The sequence below is a fragment of the Simochromis diagramma genome, unplaced genomic scaffold (assembly GCF_900408965.1).
Source record: "Simochromis diagramma unplaced genomic scaffold, fSimDia1.1 OVJJ01000321.1, whole genome shotgun sequence".
Classification (NCBI taxonomy): domain Eukaryota; kingdom Metazoa; phylum Chordata; class Actinopteri; order Cichliformes; family Cichlidae; genus Simochromis; species Simochromis diagramma.
Window position 1 is genome coordinate 3,023,607 of NW_024386772.1, and position 27,562 is coordinate 3,051,168.

Sequence of the window (27,562 nt, forward strand, 5' to 3'; positions counted from 1 at the left end):
TCTTTAGCCAGTTTTTGAAGGCAGTCACTGCTCATTACAGCCAAGCCTCAAACATGGCTCAGTGCTTTTACAGCTTCGCAGGGCGTTATGAGTTAATTGGGGCATAACTATGTGACCGACTTATAGCAAAGCTTGATCTAAGGCTTAAAAATAACACTGTAGTGTGCGTTCAACCACTGAAGCAGTAATGCATGTGCTGATACAGCCACAGTTTGATCAAATGAAACGACAGTATCTAGCTTGCAGTTGTTCCCTGCTTCAAAGCCGAGCAGAGAAAAATCCAGCGCCAACTCTGATTGACCGTTTTCATTTTTTAATGATCAGAGAGGGGAGAGTATGAGCTGGAATCACTGCACAAGGTTTCATCTGCTGAATAAAAAACCACAGACATCACATTAAAACACAGAAAGACTTCCTGCTGTCATTGGTAAATCAGAGTCTGGGATTAAACCCTCAATGTTGGGGAGAAGAGGGACATGTGCTAGACACTCGTGGTGAAGAGGTGAACTGGTCGCTTGACCAGTTGGTGAGTGTTCCTACCTTAACCTGTGATCTGGGTAAGGTCAAGGTCACTGATAGAAATAGCCGAAAGGAGTTTGTTCTGTGAGGCAGCTGGGGCTTTGATTAATTTACGTCCACATAAATCAATGTGATGCACTCATCCTGCATTGTGTTGTAGCCAACTGTTGGTCACCAGTGATTGCATAAGTGTGGTCTCTGATTGTGTACTTAGTTGTAATTTCGCCATCTGCAACACCTAGAGCAAGCCCTTTTTTAATTCAGTTTTCAGAATGTTATTGCTGGCAAACACCTCAAGCGCGGCAGATCCCTCCTTTTTCATAGGCAGTTTTATCCTTTGAGAAAATGATTGAAAAAAGAATTGACAGTAAGAGAGAGAAAAATGAGATCCACATATGAGGACATTCGTTTTAAATCTCGATGGAACAGTGGCAGTATAATGTCCTCGTAAGTGGATGTCAGGCGCTTGTAGAGCAAAATTTGGTATTTTGGTCGAGACAACCCAAAATGTGCCGTCCACACATATGGACACCAGGTCCTAGGAGGTTAAACGGGAAGAAACCTCCAGTAAAACCAGGCATTGGACAGTCTTGTTTCCAAAGGAGCTGTTGAGGTGGTGTTGTCTCCTATGACAATTATAGAGCTCTCTATCCAACAGTGATATCTAGTTGGCACCACTCCATCTACTGAACTAGCTTGGGCTCCTTTCCTACCAAAGATGGGAAGTTCCAGACTCCTCGGACCAGTCTACACATCGGAAGTTGGTTCTATCAAGCCTTTTTTTTTTTTTTTTTTTTTTTGCCTTTGGCTGCCTGTCTGGTTATAAAGCAAAGTGGGTCCCCTATTGGTTGGTGGATCCATGGGCTAAGGCTTGACCCAGAAGTTCCCCTTCCAGGTTTGGCTGCAGGAAAGTACCTGGGGCCCCTTTTCCAGCTGCTCAATCATGTCAGTAACGTCTCAAAAAGCTTAGTCTATCCTCTCGCTGGGATCAGTTTGCCTCAGGTAAGATCTGCTGATTACTCTTTATAAATGTATTTAATAATTACAAGTCTTTTAATTCAGAGTTTTATTTTAGCAAATTTTCACCACAGTAACGTTACTCCATGCAATACTTTACAAAAGAAAAAAGGGGTATAAGAAGCATTTTGTGTCTCCTGTCACATTTTCAGCGTTTACAGTTTGTTTGTTTTTTTATTAAACCAATTCTAAAAAAAGAAGACAACTTATAGTATCACCAAATACCAAATCTGCTCTTTTACCTGAACAGCTTTGGTGACATCTTATCCCCCCCCCCCCCCCAAAACAGTCCAAACATATCGCAGAATAACCAACTGTTCAATGAAAGGGTACAGTTTTCCATTTTCGCACCATGCAACTAGAAAAACTGTTTTGAATTTTTTTTTAGTAGTTATTTGATAATATTAGCAGATAATCTTTGACAGACCATAAAAAGTGTGCATTTAGATTACTTCCTAATAATGGGGGTAGGCTAAAGTTGACTACTACTGTACAGCTTGTTGGGAATCATGGGAAAACATGGGGGAAAAAAAAGACTTCAATTTTTTATGAGCGGTCACAACATCATGGCCACTTTAAGGTAATTTTGTAGAAACACATTAATAGCTTCTAAAATTAAAACCAAAAGAATTGGACGAACAGAAAAACAGCTACGGCATAATGTCCAAGCCGTCTTTGTACTGTTTAAACAAGGCGGTACTTTAATGTAATACCACTTTGAACCACAAAGTGATGCAGTAAGCCAGTGTAGCATCCTGCTAACACGAGCTATTTCAATGTTATTTAAGCTAGTCTTAGCTCATTTGTGTTGGGGGGACTCGAGACAAGAACATTTTTGATTTGAAGGAGTCTTTCAGCAAAATACAAAATAATAATAATTAAAAAAAAAAAAACAGAAATAGAATGCAAAAACGTTCACCACACTGCCACCTTGTGGTGAACGTTTTCATTGGCCTGGAAAATCCACCTGCTTCTACAATTCTTCTTTTTGTTGTAGCTGAAAATTATTTTTTTTTTTTTATTTCTCATAGGGGAAAAAAAAGAACAAAACAATCTTCAGCTCTGTGGTCCCACTTGATAAAATAAATACTAAATAAATTTATGTGACATAAATAAATAAATTAACTTCAAATAAAAAACGCTTTACATGAACAAATCTACCAAATGTGAACATAACTAGCACGTTAAACACAAAGTCACGGTCTCGTTACACACAAACCATGTTCGTCGTCTTCTTCAGTTTCTCTTTTCTTTATTTTTTATTTTTTTAACCTATTGCTTGTGGATTATGTTTGCTTTTCTTTGTTTTCCTGTCCTCAGCTTTTCTTGGTTGCTTTTTTTTTTTAATCCTGTAACTGAAACCACACACAGGAAGCTACAGCTGTGTGAGTGTCGCGGGTCATTTCCTCAGAGTTCATCTTCATCAGAAATGAGCAAATCCACGACAAAGCTACAACATACGTCAGACTGTCGTTCGTTTCCCGATGCCAAACATCGCTCGCCGCACCTCTTTCTCCCGCTCGGAGAAATCTTTTTCGTCAGCACACACGCGTGAGCAGGTAGCACGAAGGCAGCGCTGCGCCGTCTCTACACGCAGATCTCAATGGGCGTGGTCACCAGGATGCGCCCTCTTTCGTTGTTCTCTCTGTTGACTCGCTCGTAGCTGCCGGTGGAGGACGGCGAGCTGTTGGTGGACATGGAGGAGTACTGGGTGTCCATCATGATCCCTCCCTTTGCCGCCACGCAGGCAGGCGACAGGCTCTGTTGCTTCAGTCTGTCCACAAGTACGTCCTCTTCTGATGACGATGAGCTGATGTCCAGAGGAGGCGCGCTACTCGCCAAAGCCCCGCTGCTGCCATTACAGTTCCCGTTCTCGGTATCCAGCATCCAGCACTGGTTGAAGTAACTGAAGACTTCTTTGACAGAGCAGCGGCGATCCTGCTCGATGGAAAGGAGCCTACGAAACATTCGCAAGGCTTCATCGGTGAAGCGGCGCCACTGCGACGGCACGGCGGCGGTCCGACGGCGTTGCCAGCGGACAAACTCCTCGTAGAAGGCATCGTTGGGCATGGCCTTCTCCCAGGGGAAGTTTCCTGTCAGCATGCAGAAGAGCAGCACCCCGAATGCCCACACGTCTGTGCTGTAATCCACGCAGAACCCCTCATGTCGGGAAGTGTCGCACAGCTCCGGTGCCGTGTACGGGATGGTTCCGCTCACGCGCTTCACTGGTGATCCGGCGCGTCGTGTCATGCCGAAGTCTGACAGCTTAACCTTTCTGCACTCTCGGTCAAAAATGAGGACGTTCTCGGGTTTGATGTCACGATGCACCAGCTTCTTGCAGTGCAGGTAGTCAAGAGCAATGGCTACCTGGTGCACGCAGCGCTTCGCCACCGCCTCAGGAAGTCCCACCTGAACAGAGAACAAGAGGAGTAGGAGAAGGTCATGTACATGAAACTGAAGTTTAGGTCCATATAAAGGGGACAAAGTTCAGAGGATCTGAATCTTGCTTTATCAAACCTCATACTTACCACTTTCTTACCGGCGCCATGCTTCCTGAGAAGCTGCCCACATTGTGTTTTGGGAACTGAACATTACATAACTCACAGAAAAACATGAAACCAGTTGTAGATGACACAATAAAGGTGGTGCTTGCGTTTCCTTTTCCCCCTCAAGATAACATCTGCACTTCCTGCGATCTACTATATTAACAGTAGGTCACAGCTGATCGGAGCCACCGGGCACGTTAGATTAAATCCCCATTAACTGTGGTAAAAGCTCTTTAACACAGTTTTAGATATAATCTCCCTTTATACAAACACATCTATGTAAATGCTCATCATAGTGACCTTTTACACTGGGCTCATGTTTGGCCAGTGTAAACAGGAAGCAGAGTGCTGGCTGCTGACGACAAGAACACTCATTTCGAGGCAAAACGTGACGTCACGGCATCTACATCTTTTACACCATTTCCCGGGACACAATAGACCAGCATAAAGTACAGACGGGCCAGTTTTTACCATCAGTTTTCAATACAAAACAGATATTCTGGACATAAATTCATACTGATGGATTCACTGGATTCTGTCTGCAGGGTGTAAGGTTCGTTAACTACAGACGGGAATTTACAGAATGTCTTTTTAAGGTCGTCTCATTTAGATCTTGGCACTATAAAAACCTCTTTAGCAAACACATAAAATATTTCACTCCGACGGCCTTTTATTTTAATAATGCTTTACATTTTAGTCCGTGAATTTTCGTGTTTTGGCACAAAAAGAGGACCCCGAGCGCTGTCGGGACTGAATGCCAATGTGTAATTTGCAGCATGTATGCAGCTGGGGCTTTTCAGTTTCAAGGAGGATTAAGGGATAATCATCTGGATTATTTGAATAAACCTACATCAAATATAGAAACCATCCATCCACTCAGATTTCTTATCCAGGTCTGGATCGTGTCGGCAGCAGTCGGCCACCCCTGCTGTGCTTCTCACTCTTCCAGGGGAATATTGAGGTGTTCTCAATACAACTTGGGTCTGCCCGGCATCTCCTCCCAGTCGGACATGTCTGAAACGCCTGACCTGGCTCCTTAGGATTTGGAGCAGCTTATTTGTTAAACTACAGGAATGGCTAAGCTCTCACCTGTGGAGGGATGATGTCAAACAGATCTCCCGCCTGCGCGTACTCCTGAGCAAAGATGTAGTAGTCGTCGGTTTCGAAGGCGATCCCGTACATGTTGATGATGAACGGGCAGGGCGACAGGTAGAGGGAGATGCTGTACTCTCTCAGGAAGCTCTTCAGCTTGGTGGTCTTTTTCTTCAGAAACTTTAGCGCCATTTTCGTGCCTGAAAACGAGGACAGGACCGGTTACATAACCTCCAGTCTCACTCCTCCTTTCTTGTTCTTTTCCACCCCATCAAAGTGTTTAGGGATTTATTTCACAGCTGTCTAATTGCTTCCAAGAAACTTAATTAAAACAATTTGATGAATAATTAAAATCTCGACAGAGTCAAATCCTGATGATTTATGCTTTAAGTATTTAAAATCCTCTGCTGCAGTAGTTATATTTGCACTGTGTGAGCAGGATGACGCTGCTTTCATGTTTAAAGTTTTGCAGAAAGCGTCGTTTACAGATGGAAATGTAATGTAAAACTTGCACGACAGCACGTTGTCTTCAGCCGCCTCACCTCCGCTCAGTGGCCGAGAACATGAGAAGCACCGAGGGGACATGAATTCCCAGGACTAATCTGATAATCTGAACGCTGAGGGGGAAAACCCCCCAGACAATAACCTGGACGGCTGCCATGTCTGCTTATAATTTCCCCTCCAACAGGCAGCGTGTCAGCAGAGACTTCTCCAATACCACCGGATCAGCTCTCCTAAAGTGCTTTGTGCTTCTTACAGCATCCAGCCACTTTAGAAAGGTCGAGGGGGATTTTCTGTTAGTCGGTGACACAGTTTAAAAAGAAATAAATTAAAAGGTATTCTTGGTAGCAACACTTTGTGCCACCGCAGACTGTACAGAAAAGATCAACAGAATCTAACCACAGGTCGTGAGATTGTCATGATCGATGAAACAGCTATTTGAGAAAATGTTCATTCTCTCAAAGGTCTTTCCATCATATCTAAAATAATTTAAAGAGTCATATTTACAAAGATGTCCACTGGAGGTCTTTCACAAGCACCGTCCATCCTTTTACTCTGCCAACCTATCCTGATGCATTTGAAGGAAGTAAATGAATTGATAAGGACTCGAACAGCAGTTAAATATGATAAAGTGCTAGCTTAAACATAAAAATGTGTTCTTGTTTGCAGTGTATTATTTCATTACTTTGATAAGAGAAACTGTTACTAGACTTTAAAAAAAAAAAATACCCTTTTTATTTCACTTTAAATGGGTTTGCAGATGTTTAATTGCAGTGAACACCAAACCCAATAACCAGCAGGTTGTCTAGTAACATTACTACAGGACTGAAGTATAATAAATGCAGCTTCCTGGCTGTGCAGCGCCAACATGTCTGATTTGCACAGATTCCAACAACAGCAGGTCGTCTGCAGGAATTTCATCATGTTTATATGGAAATTTAGTTGCTTTGTAAAAGATCCTGATGGCTAAGCTGCAAAAATAAACAACATCTGTTCAGGGAGACTCGGCTGATTCCTGTTGAGCTACGACTGAGAGTTTTAGAGCAGAAACTAAATATAACCTATATTTAGGGCGAAATAAATCTACCCCACTGAACAATCGAGTCCCTGAACAAAACATCAAAGATGTTGGGGTTGTTTTCCTCTGTAACCGTGACTTACTTACAGTTTTACATAACAACAAACTCATCATCAGGTAAATATGCTGCTCGTGTAAATATAAACCTATTGTTTTGGCAACTGGCGATTTAAAAACAGATGTTCTATAACCTAATCTAAGTTTCTAGTTTGTCACTATCACACTGAAATATACCTTCTCATTTTGAATCTCTGCTTACATACTTTACTATTTAATCTATGTAAGTGAGTCAGTCCAATATAGCTAGCACATTTTTGAAAATAAATATTATAATAATACATAGAAAATAATGTTAATAGAATTTGCCATATTATTCAAATCTCAAACCACTGATAGAAAAACATTTTTTAAGACTTTATTAGACTATTATGTCTAATGTTATTTAACTGTGATTAAAATTATAAGTAAATAATTCATAACTGGCATCAGTTACACATTTCCAGATACATCCAGTTCAAAATAATCCTTATTTATTTTATACTTTGTCTTTGTGCAGCCATCACTTCATCCTTTCACTGAAACCAACCACTTCTACTCTGATTGGCCGTGTTACCGTATTTTTATCTCATTTGACTTTAACTGCTGAAAGTTTGATTTAAAAAAAAAAAAAAAAAAAAAAAATAATATAATAAAGAACAAAAAAATAAATAAATGAATAAAATTTTTAACGATCCACTTCGGTAAACTGTCAGAACTTTGCTATTGTGATAAGATTAAATTAACAAGCTTTGACATATCACAGATTCATTTACACCAGCAGTACTTATACATACGAAATACAGAAAAATAAAAACAATGATTGACAAACTCAAATTTCAAATTCATCAAAAAGGATGACAAAGAGAAACAGACATTTGAATTGAATTAATAAGATATTGTGAAAACAACCTTTTAAGGTTTTAATTGAGTTTTAACTTTGAAATACAAAATGCATTTCAGACGGCATGTGACTGCTTAAAATGTCGCTAAAGGGATAAAAAAAAACTCGCAAGTTCTACACATGTCGCAGAAACATCTGGGGATGAAACACTTGAGTTTGTTCATTTAAAAAAAGAAAGTAAAAAGGTTAAATGTTACACCTTCAGTCCATCCATTTCCACAGGTAACCTGATTTTCTGCTCCACACTGAAGGTCAGGTAATTTAAGCTACACTTATTAACGGCTCTGGGAAGAAGCTGGCGGGTCACTACCAAATTATGAAACCAAAAGGTATATAACATTTTTTATAAATCCATTAACGGCACACCTCAAATGGCTTGAAAAGGTCACCATTTGTCACTCCAAGAGTCTGCTGCTACTTGAAATAGGCAGTGAAGCAGAGGCTTTGTGACTCCATAAAAAATAAAAAAATAAAAAAAAAAGACTATTAAGAGGCTGAGAACAGATGGGCAACAATTTGGATTTTAATGTGAAAAGGTTAAACAGATTTTCAGTCAGTTAAGTGGTGAATTGAGGCAGTTTGGATCTCGACCTGGGCTAAAAATCCCTGCAAGAAAGCGACCTCCAGTACCTCCAATTTGGCTTTTTTGAAAGTAAACACTTCAGTCGTGAGCAGAAGTACTTTACCTTCACAAACACGCCGTCATCTGACTCGAGAGCTGCTTTCATATTAGACTGTGTTATTACTCTGAGTCACAAAACAGGGCCACAAATGAGGACAACATCTCATTTCCTGCAAGTGCAACCCTGCAGATCTGCTTATTTTGTGGGCAAATGAGTTTCTCGGAAAATCTCCTCTCCCCAGAAGAAGCAATGGATCTGAATTTCAAAAAGAAAACTGTCTTCATGGGCTTTACCTTCTGGTTCATTTTTCCTCTTATGCAAGATGAGGATGAAACAGATGTGAAAAAAAAGGAGGAAATTTACTTACATGGAAAAAAGATCATAGCCATCTTTCTGGCTAAAAACAACCATCATGGCATTTATTAGCTACAGCTAGCTAGCCAATGAAACTAATGATAATTTATTTAACTGACGCTACATCATGAAGTTAATGCTAATGCAGATCCCAAACTAAAAAGCCATTTGAATTAGGAAATTCAAATATATTCCATTTACTGTTTTGTTATTTTTATTTATTGAAAAGCTTTTGGTATTTTTGTTCAATAAAATTTAGACAAAAATACCAAGAAGTTAATAAATGTAAGTACAACTGACTATTAATCCCAAGAGCAAGAAAACAAAACAAACAAAAACCTTTACATTATTAATTTGTCTTAAAAATATTGTAAATGGATTTGTTTTAAAATGACACTGAGTTACTTGATCACTACAGGTAGCTGCCCAGAGTACCAACATGGGTACACCATTTAAAAGCTTTTCCTTGTGCTCTATGCAATTTGTATTTTGGAAAACAAAATAAATAAAAATTCAGATACTTTGCCATTTAGAGTCATATATATATATATATATATATATATATATATATATATATATATATATATATATATATATATATATATATATATATATAAATAAATAAAAAGAAAGAAGGGGGGGGACATTTATTGGTCAAAATTATATTTAAAGTGATTTCTTTAAAATTTATGGCCACCAGGATTTTATGTCTGTCTTGTTTGAAATGTGGTAAACTTGCATCAACCAGTTGTTTATTTTGGTTTGTTCTGTAGATATTAATACAATTTTTTGTTCTTTACAGTAGCAGCCACAGTTAATACCTCTGATTTTGTGGATGACCAGGTCCACCTTTCCATAGGTGCCCTTTCCCAGCTCACGGATGATCTCATAGTACTTGTTGATGTCCAGTTTTTCCAGATTCTGCGCAGCAATCAGCTGGAGCTCCTCCAGGATGTCGATGGAGGCACGGGAGCCATGAGGCAAGGAGTTCATATTGGTTAAAGGGACGGGGCAAGGGGGGCCGAGGGCTGGTCTGGAGATGGATTTTCCTGGAGAGCAGGAAGGAAGACGAGGTTTACTGTGAGGGAACTTATCCACCCATGGCTGCATTCCTGAACTATACACCACTGCTTTGCAAAGCATATCTTGTACTGCATGTGTGTACTGTACTGGTATCAAAGGGAAAGTGAAAACGCTTTGAGTCCAGGCCAGTGAACCGTTATGTAATCTTTACACTGTGTTCTTACTTTGAGAAAATATAGTTTCTAAGATCACAGCTCCTCATAGCAACAAAGAGAGCATAATCGAAGAACAAAAGGTGGGAATTTTTCTATCAAAGCCCATTTAATATATGCAGATTCAGACAGAGGTTCGTTATTCACACAGCTCAGTTACCTTCAAAGTCTAAACAGAAACTAAAATTGGCACAAATAATGCATCAGACACAAATTCATGTTATATTACATTCAGTATACAAAAGACAAAAAATGATGCAAGTTTGGTAAATGAAGGTAAATTAGCATCCTTGCAAGATTAAAATGTTTATATAGATGATAAGCTTACTGATGTCTCTCCTTCCTGTTAAAAGGTAGTTCTCTTCCAAGTGTTTGTTTAAAAAAAATGATCTAATTATCTGGTTCTCTAATAATATTTTAGGACATTTGCTTTAGATTATAAAGGGTTTTAACTCTTACATAACTAGCTTTGTATAGATAATACTGATAATGGAAAAAGCACCACGTGTCATTACTACAGCCACAAGGTTAAAACAGAAAATCTCCCTGCACCGGAGTTCTGTTTCTACTTTATTCTAGTTTTATTTAACACAAATAGAACTTCAGTCGCCGAGCAGCAAACTTTTTTGTTAACCTTGTGCAAAGACATCCAAGTTGAATAGCTTTGGGTGAGATAGGCGATATAACCCCGGCACAATGTCCTGATGCTGACTGATGAAAGAAAATGAAGAAAATTAATTGAACGAGTTCATCCCTGAGAGCAGAGAAGTGTTACTATTTGTAGCGCTGATCCTCTGCAGCTGATTAACGATCTTTCCACATTAACGAACGTCTAATTCCGAACTGACGTGTTTCTTCTCCGTCACGCCTGCTGCCATTCACTCAGCAAATCTGTCTCGCCTTCCGGCTCCTTCTGCTGCCGAGGGGAGCCAAGCAACACTTCAGATCTCTGGATGAATGCGGAGACTTCACAGCCCTGATGGCCCAGCAGAATTGCACCACGTCTCATTAACAGGGATGAGAAAGTGTTGAAGGAGACGGGATGCTAGCCACATCCTGTGTTTCGGGTCCATCTGTCCCCACTTGGCTCCCATCTACAGTGTGAGTGTGCACGATGGGGAAATGTGTACAAGAAACTCAAGTAACGCGTGTGAAAACAATGAACCCAAACAACAACAGAGTATGGTCCGCTTGGAAAAAACACAGTGAGAGTAAAACTGTGATTTGAGTAAATAAAAGCCTATTAATGCAGATTTACTTTACTGAAACAAATGCAGCACGTGAACCGGGACGTTTATTTTTTTTTTAATGTCACTGATCTCAGCTTCAGTGTTTGCAGCATACTCAAGCTGGATTAAACAACAGCCTTTATTAACCCAACACTTCCTGCTGCTTCACAGGGTGGCTTTTATTGTGGAAAAAAACAAACAAACAAAAAACAAAAAAAACAAAACAAAACACAACAACAACAACCCACAGGAAAAAATGTTTTTCTGAGAATTTAATGTCATATTTTTTTTTCTGTTCATTTTTGAAAGACGCCGACTTGTCTGCAACTGCTCGCCAAGTGGTAGTAAAACTGTAAAAACAGACCATTTACCTTCAAAGTAAAAGTCGTCCTGTGAGCATGACTCAAAAGGCGCAACTTACTTTGAAAGTTGAGCCTTTGAAGGTCTCCGTTTCCGGTTTGCACTGACCGCTCAGCGTAAACATTGAGTGTTTGTAGGTGAGTCGGGTTCTTCCACGTTCCACCGAGTTGTTTGTTACATGAATAGAACTTTTCATGTAACGTGTCTCGTTTCTTCATCTTTCAATTGTCCAATCATATAAACGACACCGAACGAGAGTTGAGAACAGAACACGATTTTTGGCAAGTTTTTCATGGGCTCAACCCACATACTCAACTCTGCTGCTCAACCCATGACTGTGGGTTGAGCAGCTCAACCCATGACTGTGGGTTGAGCAGCTCAACCCATGACTGTGGGTTGAGCAGCTCAACCCATGACTGTGGGTTGAGCAGCTCAACCCATGACTGTGGGTTGAGCAGCAGCTGTGGGTACAAATGTGTTCAAGGGGAAATAAACAGGCTTTCCAACTGTATGAAATTTATTATCAAACAGTATTGTTACAGCAACATTTTACTTTTGGTGTGAATTTAGTCTCATAGCCTACTTACATCTTACACAACTGTGTTTTATGTCTTTGCCTCCAAATCTCAGTAATGCCTCAATCTGTTACACACAGAAAAACTCAAACTGACATCAGTGATGAATATCTTGAATTTTTAAGCTAACAGTATAAGTCTGGCTGTGCTGTAAACAAAATGTAGTATTTAACTGTGCTTGTTGTTTCTTCAGAACCTCTGTTACTGCTAAATAAAGCAGGACTGACATGTTCAAAACTGAAACCCTGACATGCTGAAAACACTGCGTTAAAAAACAGTGAAAGGAAGCCGTGAGCTCGGCTGTGTTGGAGTGACAGCGGAGGATGGAAATGGCCCTCGAAATAAACAGTATGTGCTGAGCATTAAAGTACGACAAGCTGATAAAAATGAGGACTCAGCTGAACCCAAAGGAGCCAACTGGCTGTCTATCACCGGTCCTCTCAGCATCCCTCTGACAAGGTCAATAAAGCACAGAAAGGATGAGACAGCCAGAGAGTGTTTAGAGCTGCAAACAGACACACTCGGGCATCTCAATTTTACATGCTAGATACGTAGGTAGATTTTTAATTAAAATTCGAGCCCTTTTCAAAATAATGGCCGTTTTCTTGCACAGTTTTTCTGCTCAGCCAGCAGTACAGTTCACAGGGTCAGAGCGAGGGCCCAGTAAATGAACACGAGACCAGATGCACAAAGAGAACGAAGCATCTCACCTCTGCTTTCAGGATGATCAAATAATGCCAGGAGGAGCACTTTGCGCCTCCCTTCTTTGTTCGTGTGTCAAACACATTTTCACAGCACAAAGAGACACTGCAGAGACCTTTTGTTAAAGGACAGTAAATGTTTTTTCCACACACCTGTTCTGTTTCAGACTTTCATTTGGAGCATTAAAGGAGCCCAGAAAACCATTGTTATTACTGACACTGCTGCTATTATGTGAAACCAAATCATTATTTTAAATAACAAGTACTCCATGTACAAGCTTGCATCAGACAAAAGAACCAAAACAACAAAAACCCACCACAGTAATCTCCTAATTTTTGGGAAAACTGCTCTTATCTATGCTTTATACTGTTAGTTTTTGTCCTTTTCTGGACTTTGTCTTGACTTTAGATTACTGGACTCTATTATCCATAATCCTCCATTATACTGTTAGCTAGTACTGCTCATGGGAGCAATACTAGCAATAAACATTAAAGTCACCTCCTTTGTATTTTCACTAAAAATTAGCCCACTAAAATTTAAGAAGAAAAAAAAAAATCATGTTAATTAAATCATGTACTTGATTTCTGGGCTCAATGATTCATTAATTCAGGTCTGCTGATTTCCTAGAAACTTTGTGAGAATTTAGAAAACTAAAACCTGGCAACAACAAGTCGAATGATGTCACCAAATGACCAAATATGAATGCTGGTCTTCTACAAAAGACGCATTTTGTTGTCAGATCAAGCAGAGAACTCACCATCCATTTACTTTCTATCGTTACGTTTACCTAACCATAGCAACTTTGACATATATGCATTAATTATGTTTCACCCTCGGTGTCTTCCTGCTATCCGAGCGTGAACACTTCCTCACGTGCTCTCACACTGAAGTCATATCAAACAGCCCGGAGATGAAAGGAGTCACAACCACCGCTAATTAGGTGTAACGTTTTTTAGCTGCAGCTCCCGGTGCTCCCGCTAAGTCTACGGGGTAACTGCTCCCCCAAGGGCATCAAGGAGCCATGTCTGCCTCTCTGACGAGTGGCACGAGACCGCCTTCCCATCATTCTTTCAGTCGGTAAACAAAGCCCGGCTGGAATTCAACCAGTCTGCTTTACGTCTGTTATGCCCTGATAAGGTTACCTGTCTTTTGCGCCGCTTGGCAGGTGGGTGCAGTCCAACGGTGAGAGCGCCTGTTGATGGAAAGCTGGAGTGGCACAGAGTCAGAAAGCTGTGAGTTTTAATGACCTTTGATTTTCCTGCAGCAACAGCAGCAGCGAGGTGGCACAGCTGCCATGGCTACAGCCTGACGATGCTTTGTGTTTCTAGCGGTTCCCTGCAGAACTCGAGCTTCTCTTGGACTGCCAAAATGTCACACTCTTGTTTCTAATAATGTCTCGTTCACAGTAAAACAAACCGAATACATTTATTGAAGGGTCTGGTTTCAATGCTGGAGCTTGTAGAGAGTGCCAGAGTTTTAACTGGGACACATGGTTGATGTTTGAGTCCCTGTAGGTACATTTAGTTTGCATAGGGACAGATTTAAAGCTGAAATTTCTTCTTCGTTTTAGGATTTGTTCCTGAACTCATAGATCCACAAAACCTGAGCCAAAGACAAAGTCGGAAGCTTCCTTCTGTGTTTTCTAAGGTGTAATCTAAAGAGTAATCCGAGGAGACCACTGATCACTTACAAGAAGAATACTATTGCCGCTGTGATGATGAGTAAACCTGACAAACTCGACAGAAGTGCTGAGTAATGGTCTCCCGGTGCCGCAGGAAAAACAGCCTCTGCCACCTCGTGTGTGTTCAGGCCAGCATCGACTTGCAAAACATCGGCACCCAATTAATCATTTGTAATGTGAAATCAATGCGTCACCAGGCTGAAAAAAATATTTATGAACAAAGGCTGCCATCTTACTCTATGCCTGCCTCCCGACAAAAATCTTTCATACCTCAGAGAGTTTCCAAAAACAAGAGGGGGGGAAAATGACCTATTCAGGGATGATTTGGACATAAAAGACAAAAGAAGAACTGATGTCTGCTTCGTGAACGTCTGGTGAAACAGCAGCATCATGACTTTCTCCAGATTTCTCCAGCTATTGATGGGCTGGAATGAAATTTGGTGCACATATCCAGGATGTCTGTAGGATGAATCCTAACGCCTTTGCTGAGCTGCTGACTGTTCACATAAGGTTAACATTTGTGCTCAAACACACTAAACGAACAGGCCAAACACTTGAAAAGACTCCTGAGCTTTAGATGACCTCCTTCACAGTCTGAAGAATCTTTTATGTCTTATACATTTAAAGATTTCAAGGTATTTACTAACAATTATAACATAAACCACCACAGTGGTTTTCCTTTTGTACCCAGTACACTCAAAAGAGCAAGAACATTTTTTTGAAAGCGCACCGCTACACATATCTACAGTTATTAACCTTTAGGACCTCTTAGGTTTTTGGTTTACTTTGAGCTCCACTAGTACAATTTATATGTTTATCTGAGCAGAGATTCGTTTTTATAAGTCTGCAACGTTCAATGTAATTCAGTTTTCTTTATCTAGCACCAAATAACAACAACAGTTGCCTCAAGGTGCTAAATATTGTAAGGTAAAGACCAGAGGCGTAATTTGCGTAATTTCCAGGGGGGTTATGACCCCCCCAATAATCCGACTCAACCAAAATAACCCCCCCAATAAAATTATGAATTATCTTGCATAAATAGGCTGTTGATTTTCTTTACTCATTTCAGGTATTACCAGCAAAATAGTTGCATGTTTAATCATTTGGGAATTTAGCTAGATTTGTTTATTTATTTAGACAGACATCTTGACCCCCCCAATGTTCAACACAAAGTTACGCCGATGGTAAAGACCCTAGAATAACACAGAGAAACCCCAACAATCAGACTAAGCCCTATGAGACAAGGACTTTGGCGAAAGTGGCAAGGACAAACTCCCTTTTAACAGGAAGAAACCTCTGGCAGAACCAGGAACAGGGAGGGGCGGCCATCTGCCACGGTCGGTTGGAGGTGAGGTGTCATTGAGTGCCAAATACTGTCAGGACTATTGATGTCCACCTTGTGCTCCCCCTGTGGTGCTGAAATTTATGTCACTCCAACACAAGTGGATAAATACCTGTTGGTTACTCCTCCAACTCTGAAGTTGAGAACATAAAACAAGAACTTTTGGTGATAATTTCTCAGTTTTGTAAGACTTTCTCCAAATGTTATCGTTCACTATTACTCAGGGCCTTTGAACTGCACTACTATAGTAAATGTAATAAATGAATAAATAAAAATTTTTGTCTTATTCTTCTAAACTTCGTTGTACAAACTATTCAGTTTTTGGAAGTTTGAATAATTCTAATCTATTGAAGAAAAAGCCCGCAGTTCTATTAAGACTCACATCAGCCCCATGTGCACGTTATATCAATAAATGTTAGCATGCTAACATGCTAAATAAAGCAGTTACAAGTACAGAACATAAACCCACTTAGCGCAGTGGGTATGTTACAGGTTTGATGTTAGCCTTCATCTCTAAAATACTCTTTGCCTAAGTGGAGCATTAAAGTGTATGGGATTTATGCTAGAGGGGGATTTTAATATTTCCTGCTACAGTCAGTGACTTTAATCCTATCTGGAGAGCATGTGAAGGATTCTGACTGCTGTCAAAGTAACAATTCATAAAATAATCCCAATCTAAATCCCACCATGAGTTTTTAAACGTGGATCTAAAAAAAAAAAAAAAAAAATTAGAACATGGAAGAAGAAAAAGATCTGATAGAAGCACCAATGAGCAGGTCTATTTAGCCAATAATATGGTGACAGGAAGAAATTCAATCTGTTGTTAAATTAAAGAAGAGCAATACCATCATGTAGCTTATTAATATGTCGCAGCAGATGGTTTGTTACTCACAACCATCTGGTGGAATTAATCTTGGAATCTTATTGGGAAAAAAAAGGTAGACATTTTAAAAAAAAAATATTAAGAAACAAGAAAAAAATACTTTGGAAAAATACTTGATCTGATCGTTTGTTAGCCTATGACAAACAAATAACCACAACTAAGTGATAAAGTAAAGTCTCGCTGAAGCCACTCGAAAACAATTTTTTAAAAAGCTTTCAGTTAACTTTTCGTTCAGTAACGAGATATCCTCCACTTCCGATATAACTGATGCTACAGAGGCCTATAATAAAGTTGGATGACTGGTTGGTTAATTAGTGATTGGCGAAGCCCATCCCTGGTGGATTCTTTGGTGATGACTTGGTAACAGTCTCAACAGCACACCAGAGGCTGCCTCCATCTGACGCCGGGCGTTCTCTTTTCAAAGATTTCTAAATAGGTTTAGAGGTGTATTTTCTTTATTTTGGTTGTTTCTGATGAATATCCACATCTCTCACATTGTTTTGCCAGTTCTCTATGAGAATTTAGCAATGGCTGACTTCTAATCGCTAACTAGTGTGACTACACTGAAAGTGCCCAGTTCTAAAGTCCTTGACATATCTTTCAGGCAGCGTGAACACCCAAGTTTGTCAATGTGATAACTCGGGACCCAGGACCCATGCAGGATTTCAACATTCATACCGTAGATGCAGGTCAATTTCTTTTTAAACATCACCACAGATTTTCACATTTATACGATAGGTGCATCTACTAGGAGGTTGAGGAATAGCATGTGTCAGTATTTTTATAGTTTTATTCTTTGTTTGGAGAGAGATCAAGCACAAAAACAAAAATACCAAATTATCTGCTTTTTAAGGTGTCAAAGCTCTTATTAGGTGTTCTGAGTAAAGCTTTACAAGCCTTTTTAATGGAGGACCTTGTTCCACTTTAAAGACAAAAAAATAGAAGACAATCTGAAGACAAACTCAAGTTCTCAAAACGAAATGTTTGGTATTTATTAAAGATACCAGCACAAGCAGAGAGCATGAACCCTGACAAAATGACTGATAGTAACCTCGGTCTTGCAATGTTCAGAATCCAGGACCAGACGAAACACGTGGGATTTGAGATGCGACAGTCTGGCAGCTTAACTGTCTGAGCTAATGTACTTAAAATAGGCATAAAAAGCTTTCCATAAAGAGAATAATGGCTTCACTTAAGGTGAAGGTGATTAATAATGTGCCATTTTGAAAAAAACAACAGCAGTTTAGTTTTTCTGCCACTGCCTATAGCTATTTCACAGTGACCCAAGTATGTTTGGGGTTTAAGTGAACAAAATAAATTTTTAAAAATACATTTTAGGCCGTCTTCTTGAGCCTTTTCTCAACAGACAGAATAACTAAAATAAAGTCTTTACAGTGATCAATAACGCAAGCAATCATTAGCAGCAGCCTTGGGCTTTTCTTGTGTTTACCGTATATTTTATTAATGCTACAAAAAGGCTTCAGTTTGAGCTCTAATGGGCTGAAATGTCTTCTGGTTGCTGTTGGTCATCAGTCATTGTCTGTCAGGCTGAGTCCACTGAACTCTGTGAACCGACAGGTCCAATCAATCAACTAAAAGAAAACAGCCAATCAGTGTAAGAAAATGGTGACTTTTTGCCATTACTGATGACCCTTCCTCTCAGTTCACAACCTGTAAGCTTTTTATTGCCATAAATTGACTATTTTAGGAACAAATGCCATACATTTGATGGTTCACGCTAAGCATGTCGACTTGCTTCTGTCAGGTATGACTGTAAACGGAGTAATCTGGGAGTTTGGGCTTTTGGTAACAAAAGATAAACATGAATTATTGCTGTGAGACACTGTGAATGTCACAGCTTTTAAAAATCTCAATTCTTCTGTTTAGAGCAGAAGAATGACAGTGTCATTATCACCTATTCCACCCAGAGAAGATCTCACCAGGGCAGATGATGAACAACACTTCATAAAAACATTTTTAACACGACAATAACTGATTATTTAAATAAGGAAGTGATTGTCAGGTTATCTGCAGCTCAAACAAAAATACCCATCACAACGTGTCATGATTTCCTCTAACACAAATCTAGGAACAAATTTCATTTGTAAAAAGACATTTTTGCCATCTGACTCTATATTGAAGATATAAAGATTAACATGATACATTAATTTTTTGAATACATAAGCACAGCAAACGAGCCCTGCGGGCATGGCAAAAACCGTGTGTACAGTGGGTTCTTGCTACTATATAGATACCGTTCACGGTAATATCGATACAATGTTAGGCAATGATAAGAAAATCAAATATCGCGATAGAATATGGGTAAAACGCGCATGCGCAGTGCCTTTGTTTTCATGCGCACATGGCAGAAAGAGCATGGCGGCGACGGAGAATGAGAAGGGCGAAAGTGGATCGTTGAATGAAACGGATGATCCAGAATTTGTTTGTAAAAATGTTGCAACTTCAGTCGAACTGGTTTGGCTTTCGTCCGTCAGATACACACCAAAGCACATTTTTTGGTAGAGCGTGCTAGCGGGCCGTCGTTATTACCGAACCGATTTAATTTGGTACGCGGCGCTTAAAAATCTGTCGAAAAATGTTTTAGTACGACTCTGCTAAGCTACGAAGCCGCACAGCTTGATGGATTGTCAGAGCGTTATGGCTACTGTAGCCTCGCGGAGTGATACGTACTGTGCTTCAACATAATGTTACCGTATTGTGTGTGTATAAGCTCTTTTAAGTTTAAAGTTGTGGAGTCTCACATGCATTATATCGTCAGTTATATAGTTATCGCAAATTTTCAAATATATATCGCGATAAATGTTTTTGGCCATATTGCCCTGCCCTAATACAGATTATAATTACTGAAAAGATGACCAACCACTTACATAACCAATAAATGACACTGCTTCTAAAAATGTCAACTTATCACCTGGTTTCAGTTTCTCTAATCTGAGGATTTACTACATTTCTTTTATTGTATATAAAATCCTGAAATAATCATTTCAGCTTTTAGATTTTTGGCTTTTGGTTATGACAAAAGGAATAATATAAAGACCCACACCTGACAGCTATGAGCTAAAACCACACACTATTTATAAAAGACAGATGTAACCACTGTGGTTATCACTAATCGGCTTCTGGACTCTGCATTTTGCTCTTTGCTCGTTGACATTATAACATGGATGATTTTGGACATTTACGTGGGGATTGACTCACTTTTAGAGAAGCCTCAAGTGGTTGCGAGTGAAACTGCAGATTTCCTTGCCGCTTGGCTAAAACTCCAAACAGCACTGATCATCTCATAACAATTGCACGTGTCCAGGTCTGCTACATTTTACACAACGAGAAAAGAGTCATTTGGAAGACGAGTACCTACTGACTGAAAGACGTACAAACCACATCCTCGGCACCTTCAGACATCAGTAAAGACCAGATGTCTACTTCAGTGATGCCACAAAATGTATGGGTGAGATCAGTTTGAAATCATACAGAAATATTACTAAAGCTAAAGAGTTTTCATCCTCCCTCGGACTTATTCCTTTATCAGCCCTGGAAAGTGCTGACTCTTCCCCTCTCTGTGCTGGTTGTTGTTGGCCTTTCAGCTCCATCCTCAGTCATTCAGCTCACCGCCACTGATCTAATGTTAACGTGTGAACTGTTGTTCTTTAAATCTGCTCACTGAGAAGCAACAAAACCGGAGAGATTACTTCTGCCCCGTGAGCAGCTCGTCCCTCTGGAAATGTTTGCAGAAGTCAGACTGCATCACGCCAGCAGTCACGGCGCTGGAGTTCAGCGTCCTCTTGTGCGGCGGCCTCCGGCGAGGCTCGGCCGTCCGCTCCCACGGCGCTCACGGAGCTGTGCAGCACATCAAAGCAGCCGGCTTTAACCGGCTCGACCTACATCGCCTGCGAACACTGAGGCTTTGTCCCTGCGCGCTCAGCAGCGCATCACTGGGCGCTCTCCTTTACTGCCAAAGCATTTCGGCTGCTGCGATCCCCACGCAACAGAAGGCAGCGGTACACTCTTTGTCTGATTTAATCTCACATTCTCTAACCGCCTTCCTCCTGCCTGCCGAGGAGATGTGCATGGTTTTATTTTCACGTCTCCTCTGCAGGGCTGAACTAACAAATATTTCTGTGAAATAAAATATTATGGGCTGTGTGGTGCAGGCCATCCAGGAAGTTTATGCTGCAGTTTCTGTGAAAAGAAAATCTAGTGTTGTATTCACCATCTGTGTCTGAATGCTAGCGCTCAGGTTATTGTTTGTAGTTTGCTATGAAAGCTCACCAGGTTTAGCTGATGAATGCACTCTGCACTCTTATCTCAATATTCTGGCTCCAAATAAGTGTGAAGTCCAAAAATCCATGGCAGTGACTACATCCATGTTTTAAAGTCCTTGTTGTAACAACACAAACACTCAAGGCTCATTCACGTGGGGCTACTTCGTCAATGAAACCTTAAATAGCTTTATCAATACCCATAAGAGGTTTAATAACGCCCTGAATAAGGGTGTTGGTTGTGTTTGTCTGTACAAACATACAAACAAAACCAGAAAGCAGAAATCCTGTCATCTGAGAAGCTAAAAGCGACATGAAAGAAGCAGCTCGTAGCCCATGAGTGGATGAAGGTGTGGAACTGGCACTCAAGAACTCCTGCGCTCTGGACTTCAGGTTCCACAGGGGGCTTTCATCGTGCTTCGGACAGAAGGAGCTGAGACAAAAGAGACAATTTTAGGGATTCGATTGTCGCAAAATTCCTTTCTGCGACAGCACCACGAATCACTGCCACTTCCATTTCAATCATCTCCAAGCGCCAGCCAGCCGCTTCAGTGTTTCGTTTGCAAAAAGGTGAGGGAGCGTGTCCTGTAAACCTTTAAGCGACCAATCAGCGTCACCAAAAGTGTCCCTTTGTTTATATTTGGACATATGATTGAGGCTATGCTTGTGAAAGTAGGCGTGAATTATTTTTTAAGCAGTTTGGCATCTCGTGTTGAGCTGCAGCCAATTATATATCCACTACTAGTAACAAGACGTGGCTATTAATCCCACAAAGTTTCAGATTCCTCTAAACTCGATGGATTTATGGGAGCCAGAGCGATGCGATGAAGGAGCCCTCAGCAGGGAGGATGCAGACAAAAAATAAACTTTGCACGAAAATACCGATAAGCATCAGCATCAAAGTCAACACACTGGTGAACCTTTGTCATCTGAGATGCTGAATTCTTAGGGTTTAGCAAACCTGTCCAATTTTCGCATGAAAAAAAATCTAAAATGTCAGAACCAGAACCACGTCTGATGATTAATCACCTTCCATTAACACCATAAATCCCCATGTCTGCATCCCTGATGCAGATCTGGAGTCAGTAACACTGTTTACAGACACTCAGACATAAAAACTGCAGCACAAAGAGATCAACTATGGATGTGATCTGCAGACACAAAGCGTGCATGCATTATATCCATAACAGCGTGCAGCACATGAGCATGTCTGTGGCGAGAAATCTGCTCTGTAAATGTAGAGGGAGGAAAGTCAATACCAGAGATTGTAGCTCTGAGACAATAGCTTCACAGCAGCTCTATTGTTCTGCTCAGGTTGGGTGAACTTTGTTTTAGATTTACAGCTGTATATTTAGAATACATTGTTTTCAGAGTGCAAAGCCCAATATAGTGCCCGTGCATAGACACACAACAGCCGTGGAGTGTTGTGCTTTTGCCTCAGAGCAGTGAGGCATCACTTTCAAGCTGGATCTGAGCTTTAAATGCTTGAAAAGACACACCGAGCAGCGTTTCGTAAGCTGTTAACTGGTTTTACTGGGAGAAAAACGAAATCTTCTCCTACCGTTGACAAAGTGCTGGAAGCTGTCAGTCCATTCAGACAACGTTCGGATCCTTCAGCGACTCAGGAGACCGGCTGGGAGTGAAGGCTCTGCGGGGACCGGCTGCTGTCTGTCACCGTGCATCCGCCGTGGTCTGTCTCCCGAGCCCCTCTCTATTGTCTCCGCACTCGGCCGGCGGCCCCGCCCACCGCCCCTGACCTCCAATCAGAGCACAGAGCGTCAGTGACGCCTTCCAGGATTGCAGGAATTTACACGTTAGACCGAATTAAAATTCAGATGTAAAACTGTCAACAGTAGTGGTTTACAATACTGCAAATTTTTGTATAAATCGCCGATACTATTATCAATACGTTTAACCTATAAAGGCACTTTTTACAGACCACTAAATCAGTGAGATTTGTATTTTCCATAATAATTAGTTAATAGAATAAAACAACATTTCAGCTTTTCATGTATTTTGAAACTGTTTTTTTGGAGACCTGGAATGTGCCTGACTCTAAAACACTTGGGTCAACTTCTGTTAATGAAATGTGCTATAGGCTATAAATAAAATACATATGGTGGGTAGCACAAAAAAGTACAGACATTTTATAGTGCATGTTTAAGCTATATTTTTTTAAATGTAATTTTAAAATATTTTTAAAACTAAAAAAATACATTTATTACAATTTAGTGTGCTACATACTGAACTTTTAGCATAAAAACAAACTATCCATCCTATTGTCAGTCATCCAGGTCATTGTAGTTTGAGGAGAAAGGCATCTGGACCTCTTTAAGTTTCTTGAAGACATTTCACCTCTCGTCCAAGAAGCTTCTTCAGTTCCAGGAGAAATTGGTGGAGAGTCCCAGATTTTTAAGCGGAGTGTCCCTAATCATGAAAATGCACAGAAAATAAGATCTAACTAGGGAGACTCAGAAGGACAAACGGAACAATGTTGTCATCCCTTATGTAGTGGTTTATCAGAGAAACTCAGGAGAGTCTTCTTCAAGCACGACATCCCAGTCTACTTCAGACCCAGCCACACAATCAGACAAAAACTGGTTCATCCCCAATACAAAACTCGCAAAAACAAACTTAACAACGTAGTGTATGCTGTACAGGGTAGTGAGGAGTGCTCAGGCTTCTACATTAGAGAGTCCAAACAGCCACTTAGAAGAGCCACCTCGACACGACAAGACTCAGCTGTATATCTGCATCTGAAGGATAAGGGACACTCTTTCGAGGATGCCAGTGTTCACATTTTGGTTAGAGAAGACAGATGGTTTGAAAGAGGAGTGAAAGAAGCCATTTATGTCCACTGTGAACGACCATCTTTGAACAGAGGGGGTGGTTTACGGCACCAACTGTCTGCCATCTATAATCCAGTTTTGAGATTTGATCTTAGTAAGTCACATAATAGGGTGGGGCTAGGTCTCACAATGGGTTCACCTGAAACCTTGGCTGGTTGTGACCCACACCCGTTTTCACACCTTGGCTCGTGTGGTTAGGTAGTGGAACAATAGGGGGTCCACAATCCTCTTAGGGACACTCCCAAAAGGACTTAAAAATCTGGGACTCTCCCCCAATTGGTCTTTGACCTAAAGAAGCTTCTCGGATGAGACGTGAAATGTCTTTAAGAAACTTAAAGAAGCCCAGACACTTTTCTTTCCAAGCTTCTTAGACATCCTATTGTGCTTGTATCAATCTAATACTAATCATACCTTCACACCTTTGTGCATGTGGAAGACTTAAACACTGGATTCTAATCGGTTGTTGGATAAATATATCACTTCCTGTACAATTTCCTGAGCGGGAAATCAATATAAATACCGGCGACAACGTCAGCCACTTACATAGATTACGTTGTAGCTCAGCAAAGACTCCACACAGAAGTCTAAATCAAGCCTCGGACCGCAACAACTAATTATGTTTCCACCAGAGGGCGCTATAGCCGCGGCAGGTAATACATCAGTTTTAGCTTCAAAAATGAGCTGAGATGAATACTTATTTTAAAAAATCGAATTTAGACGCTCAAAAACTGGCTTCCAGTTTATCCCACGTCCATGAATGCAGCACGAAAGGAAAGCAGAGCAGGCGTTAGCACGGAGAAACGTGCAGCTGTGGCTCAAATGCAGTTTGAAATTAATGAGGGAATGAATAGGTGTGAGTATCGGCTTGTGCTTTTATTACCTCCTTCAGACAGAAAAAGGTTAAAGAAAACAGCCTGTCGAGAAGATATCAACGAGACTTAAGTGTGCTTTTAAAAAAGTAATGACTCGTTGATGGTGTTTAGTTGTTTTATTTCTGCAGTGGGAAATGTAAGTGAATGATAATGGAAATTTTTCTTTAGTTTGTTGTGGTAAGGGCTGTAAAAACAGCTACTCTTGACCTGATCAGGCTCTCTGTGGGCTACAGTCAGCTGTTAGTGCAGGGTAATTGGAGGATTTAAAAAATATTCAAAATGCTAAAAAAAAAACACTAAACTGGCGTTTTAAAATCCAAAATCAATCACCACAGAACGATGCTGTCTATTAGGAGTCAGTAATATTCATCACAGTACTTTGCATGATGTTGTGAAGTGTGTTAAAGGAAGACCACAGCTTTGCAAATGTAATCACACGTGTATAAGAAAAACGTGACAGTAAAAAAGCAAATTACTCCAGGGTGAATTAAGGCCTAGTTAATCACTAAATGACATGTACTTAAATTAACACAACAGGAGAAAATGTGGCTTCCATGTGCTCTTTGATTCAAAGGTTTATGTCTTTAAAGCCAAATTTGAAGATCACATTCAAAATCAACCAAAGAAGCTGGTCTCAAAAAGTGATTCAAGGTGAAATCACAGGCTAAACTCACTAAACATGATTATATTATAAAACTGTTTGGTTAGAAGATGAGGCTGGTATGTGTTTTGATCACCTACCCTACCTACCATACATGATGACATAATGCACTTTTTGAAGTTGTCTCCAATCAGTTATGGAAAAACCAATGTTTGTTGTTGTTCCTCTACATCATGGACATTATTGAAACCATGGTAACATTCACACATACACAGGACTTTATTAAAAGTGAGATTGTTTAGTAAAAATATCCCGATTCACATCAAAATGCAAAGAAAAAAACTAACTGTGAGGAAATGTTGGACAACCAAATGCCAACAAACAACAACAGCTCACAGTCTGACATAAAAATGAAAATAATGGTCATCACGTTGACGTTGGGAGACAAAATCTCAGATTTAAACACTGAGTTAAACACTGGCATAAGCTGTGGTAAAAGCACAGTTTTCATACAATCAAAATGCTGTTTACGTGTGTACAAAATGCATTTAAATCTACATTTACCAAAATACCCATGTATGTGTGGACATGATATATCCCATGATACTGCTCAAAATTTGTCTGCTGATAAAGAGACGCAATCTGACGCAAGAATCTTTTTTTAAGTTGGAGTAAAAACTGATCATCAGAGCTTAAATGTATTTTTTAGCCTTGTAAAGGTCACGTGGATTTCTTTTCTTGATACAAAGTGCGATAAAAAGCATCAAATTTCAACCCACCCTGTGTACTTTGAGGGCGTGTAACTCAGAAATGAGTCCTGGAACGAAGGTAAAATCTTTGCATGACATCATTGAATCGAAGCTGCAGTTCTGAGGCGGTCGGGTGGGAGGGACTGATCGATTTTTGGAGTGACCCTCAAAACATCAGGAAACTATAATTATTCGTCAATGTCAGACGTCTCCATTTGGACACAAAAGAAAGCTGTAAGAGCATCACCACGACCGCTCTCACCTGCGACGGCACGCTCGCTGGGTGAGATGAAGTCAGACGATAATTTTAATTCACGGCCTCCTGACTCATCGGCTGTGTCACCGCAGCAGATTGCTATTCTGCAGGCAGAGGGAATAGTGTCTGGGGGGAGACGGGTGACTCGAAAGCCAGGGAGAAGCAAAAAACAACAACAGTGTTGATGGAAAAGAACATTGATTTTATTTTCCTTTTCTTTTGCACTGTGCTGTCACTGCTGAGATAATCCCAGAGCTGATTATTCAACCGTCAACATGTCAGTGCTGTGTATCCAACAGCTTCTCTTAGCAGCCCATGTCGTAAATTTACCCCTCACTTTTTAAATCTTGCTATATGAGAAAAACTAGCTGCTCTCCTCGCTCCCTGGGATGGGAACGGTTGTAAAAACTGACAAGCTGACGATGCTTTAAATCAGATGACAAATCCCCGAAGACGAGGGTGGGAAGAGGAGAGGAAATTTCTCCATGGACCGCTGTGACCTCGCAGTAAGTAATCTCAGAAGTGTGAAGGTGTGAGGACACGTTCAAAGACAGGGTCCATTACACCATTAAAGATATAGTACAGCATTTCAGGAGCTACTTTTCCATCACAAAGTGGATCCTTATGCTGTTTTTTATTGTAAAAATGGTGGATTCCCATTAAACATGGCCAGATTTTTAAATAATGAGGGCAGCATATGCACATGTAATCTCTGTGAGTGGAAAGCTCAGGCTTCAAATAGCTCTAAACACTCGGTTTCTAACAGTTTATTCTACTTGGTGCTCTCTGTGAGGTCATAAAGAGAGGTTAATCTGAATATAAGCCCCACCCACCTGCTGTTTAAACCTAAGAAATTTGTCTTAAAGGGGGAGGAGCAACAGCTTGGGGCTGCACCAAGGTCCCATCAGATGAATACAGATTATTTTGAACTGTGACTTAACCAAAGGTACTCCAGTGTAGTACGGGAATAAATATATAAGAGCTGGAAAAGTGCTGAGTGATGCTAACCCTTACTCAAACTCTGTTTAATTTAAGTTTCAAAAAATATTCTCTAATGTCTTGGCAATTTCAGCGCTAAAAGCGACCCAGCCTAAAAAATTATTTACATTTTTCCTCAAACAATGCTTTTCTGCAAAGTAGAGGGTGAACAGGTAGGGTTATTTGTCATTACTGACAAATACTTCAAGTCTTTAACCTGCCAGCTCTGCAGCATGAAGTCCACGTGATGTCCGACTGAGCCCACATGTCATTGTCTGGTGCATTCAGAGTGAGCGAGTG

At 40.4% G+C, this 27,562-nt stretch overlaps 1 protein-coding gene across 2 annotated transcripts; it reads right to left on the bottom strand.

The window, feature by feature from the left end:
- Positions 1-1,572: 1,572 nt before the first annotated feature.
- Positions 1,573-22,655, bottom strand: unm_sa1261 (un-named sa1261). Of its 2 annotated transcripts, XM_040042702.1 has the most exons (4): positions 22,519-22,655; positions 9,492-9,719; positions 5,172-5,374; positions 1,573-3,945 (listed from the first exon to the last, which is right to left on the bottom strand). In XM_040042702.1, the coding sequence occupies exons 2-4, from the start codon at positions 9,661-9,663 to the stop codon at positions 3,124-3,126; spliced, it is 1,197 nt and encodes a 398-aa protein (XP_039898636.1). In that variant the 5' UTR covers positions 9,664-9,719; positions 22,519-22,655; the 3' UTR covers positions 1,573-3,123. The 2 variants fall into 2 exon arrangements, with proteins under 2 accessions (XP_039898636.1, XP_039898645.1); XM_040042711.1 differs by lacking the exon at positions 9,492-9,719.
- Positions 22,656-27,562: the final 4,907 nt, after the last annotated feature.

What these genes read in the sequence shown, in the direction of transcription:
- unm_sa1261 (XM_040042702.1), bottom strand. Translation starts at nt 9,663, where the DNA reads ATGAACTCCTTGCCTCATGGCTCCCGTGCCTCCATCGACATCCTGGAG. An exon ending in GGTCATCCACAAAATCAGAG is followed by an intron (nt 5,375 to 9,491) that starts GTATTAACTGTG and finishes CCTCGTTTTCAG; the next exon opens with GCACGAAAATGGCGCTAAAG. An exon ending in TTGACATCATCCCTCCACAG is followed by an intron (nt 3,946 to 5,171) that starts GTGAGAGCTTAG and finishes TTCTCTGTTCAG; the next exon opens with GTGGGACTTCCTGAGGCGGT.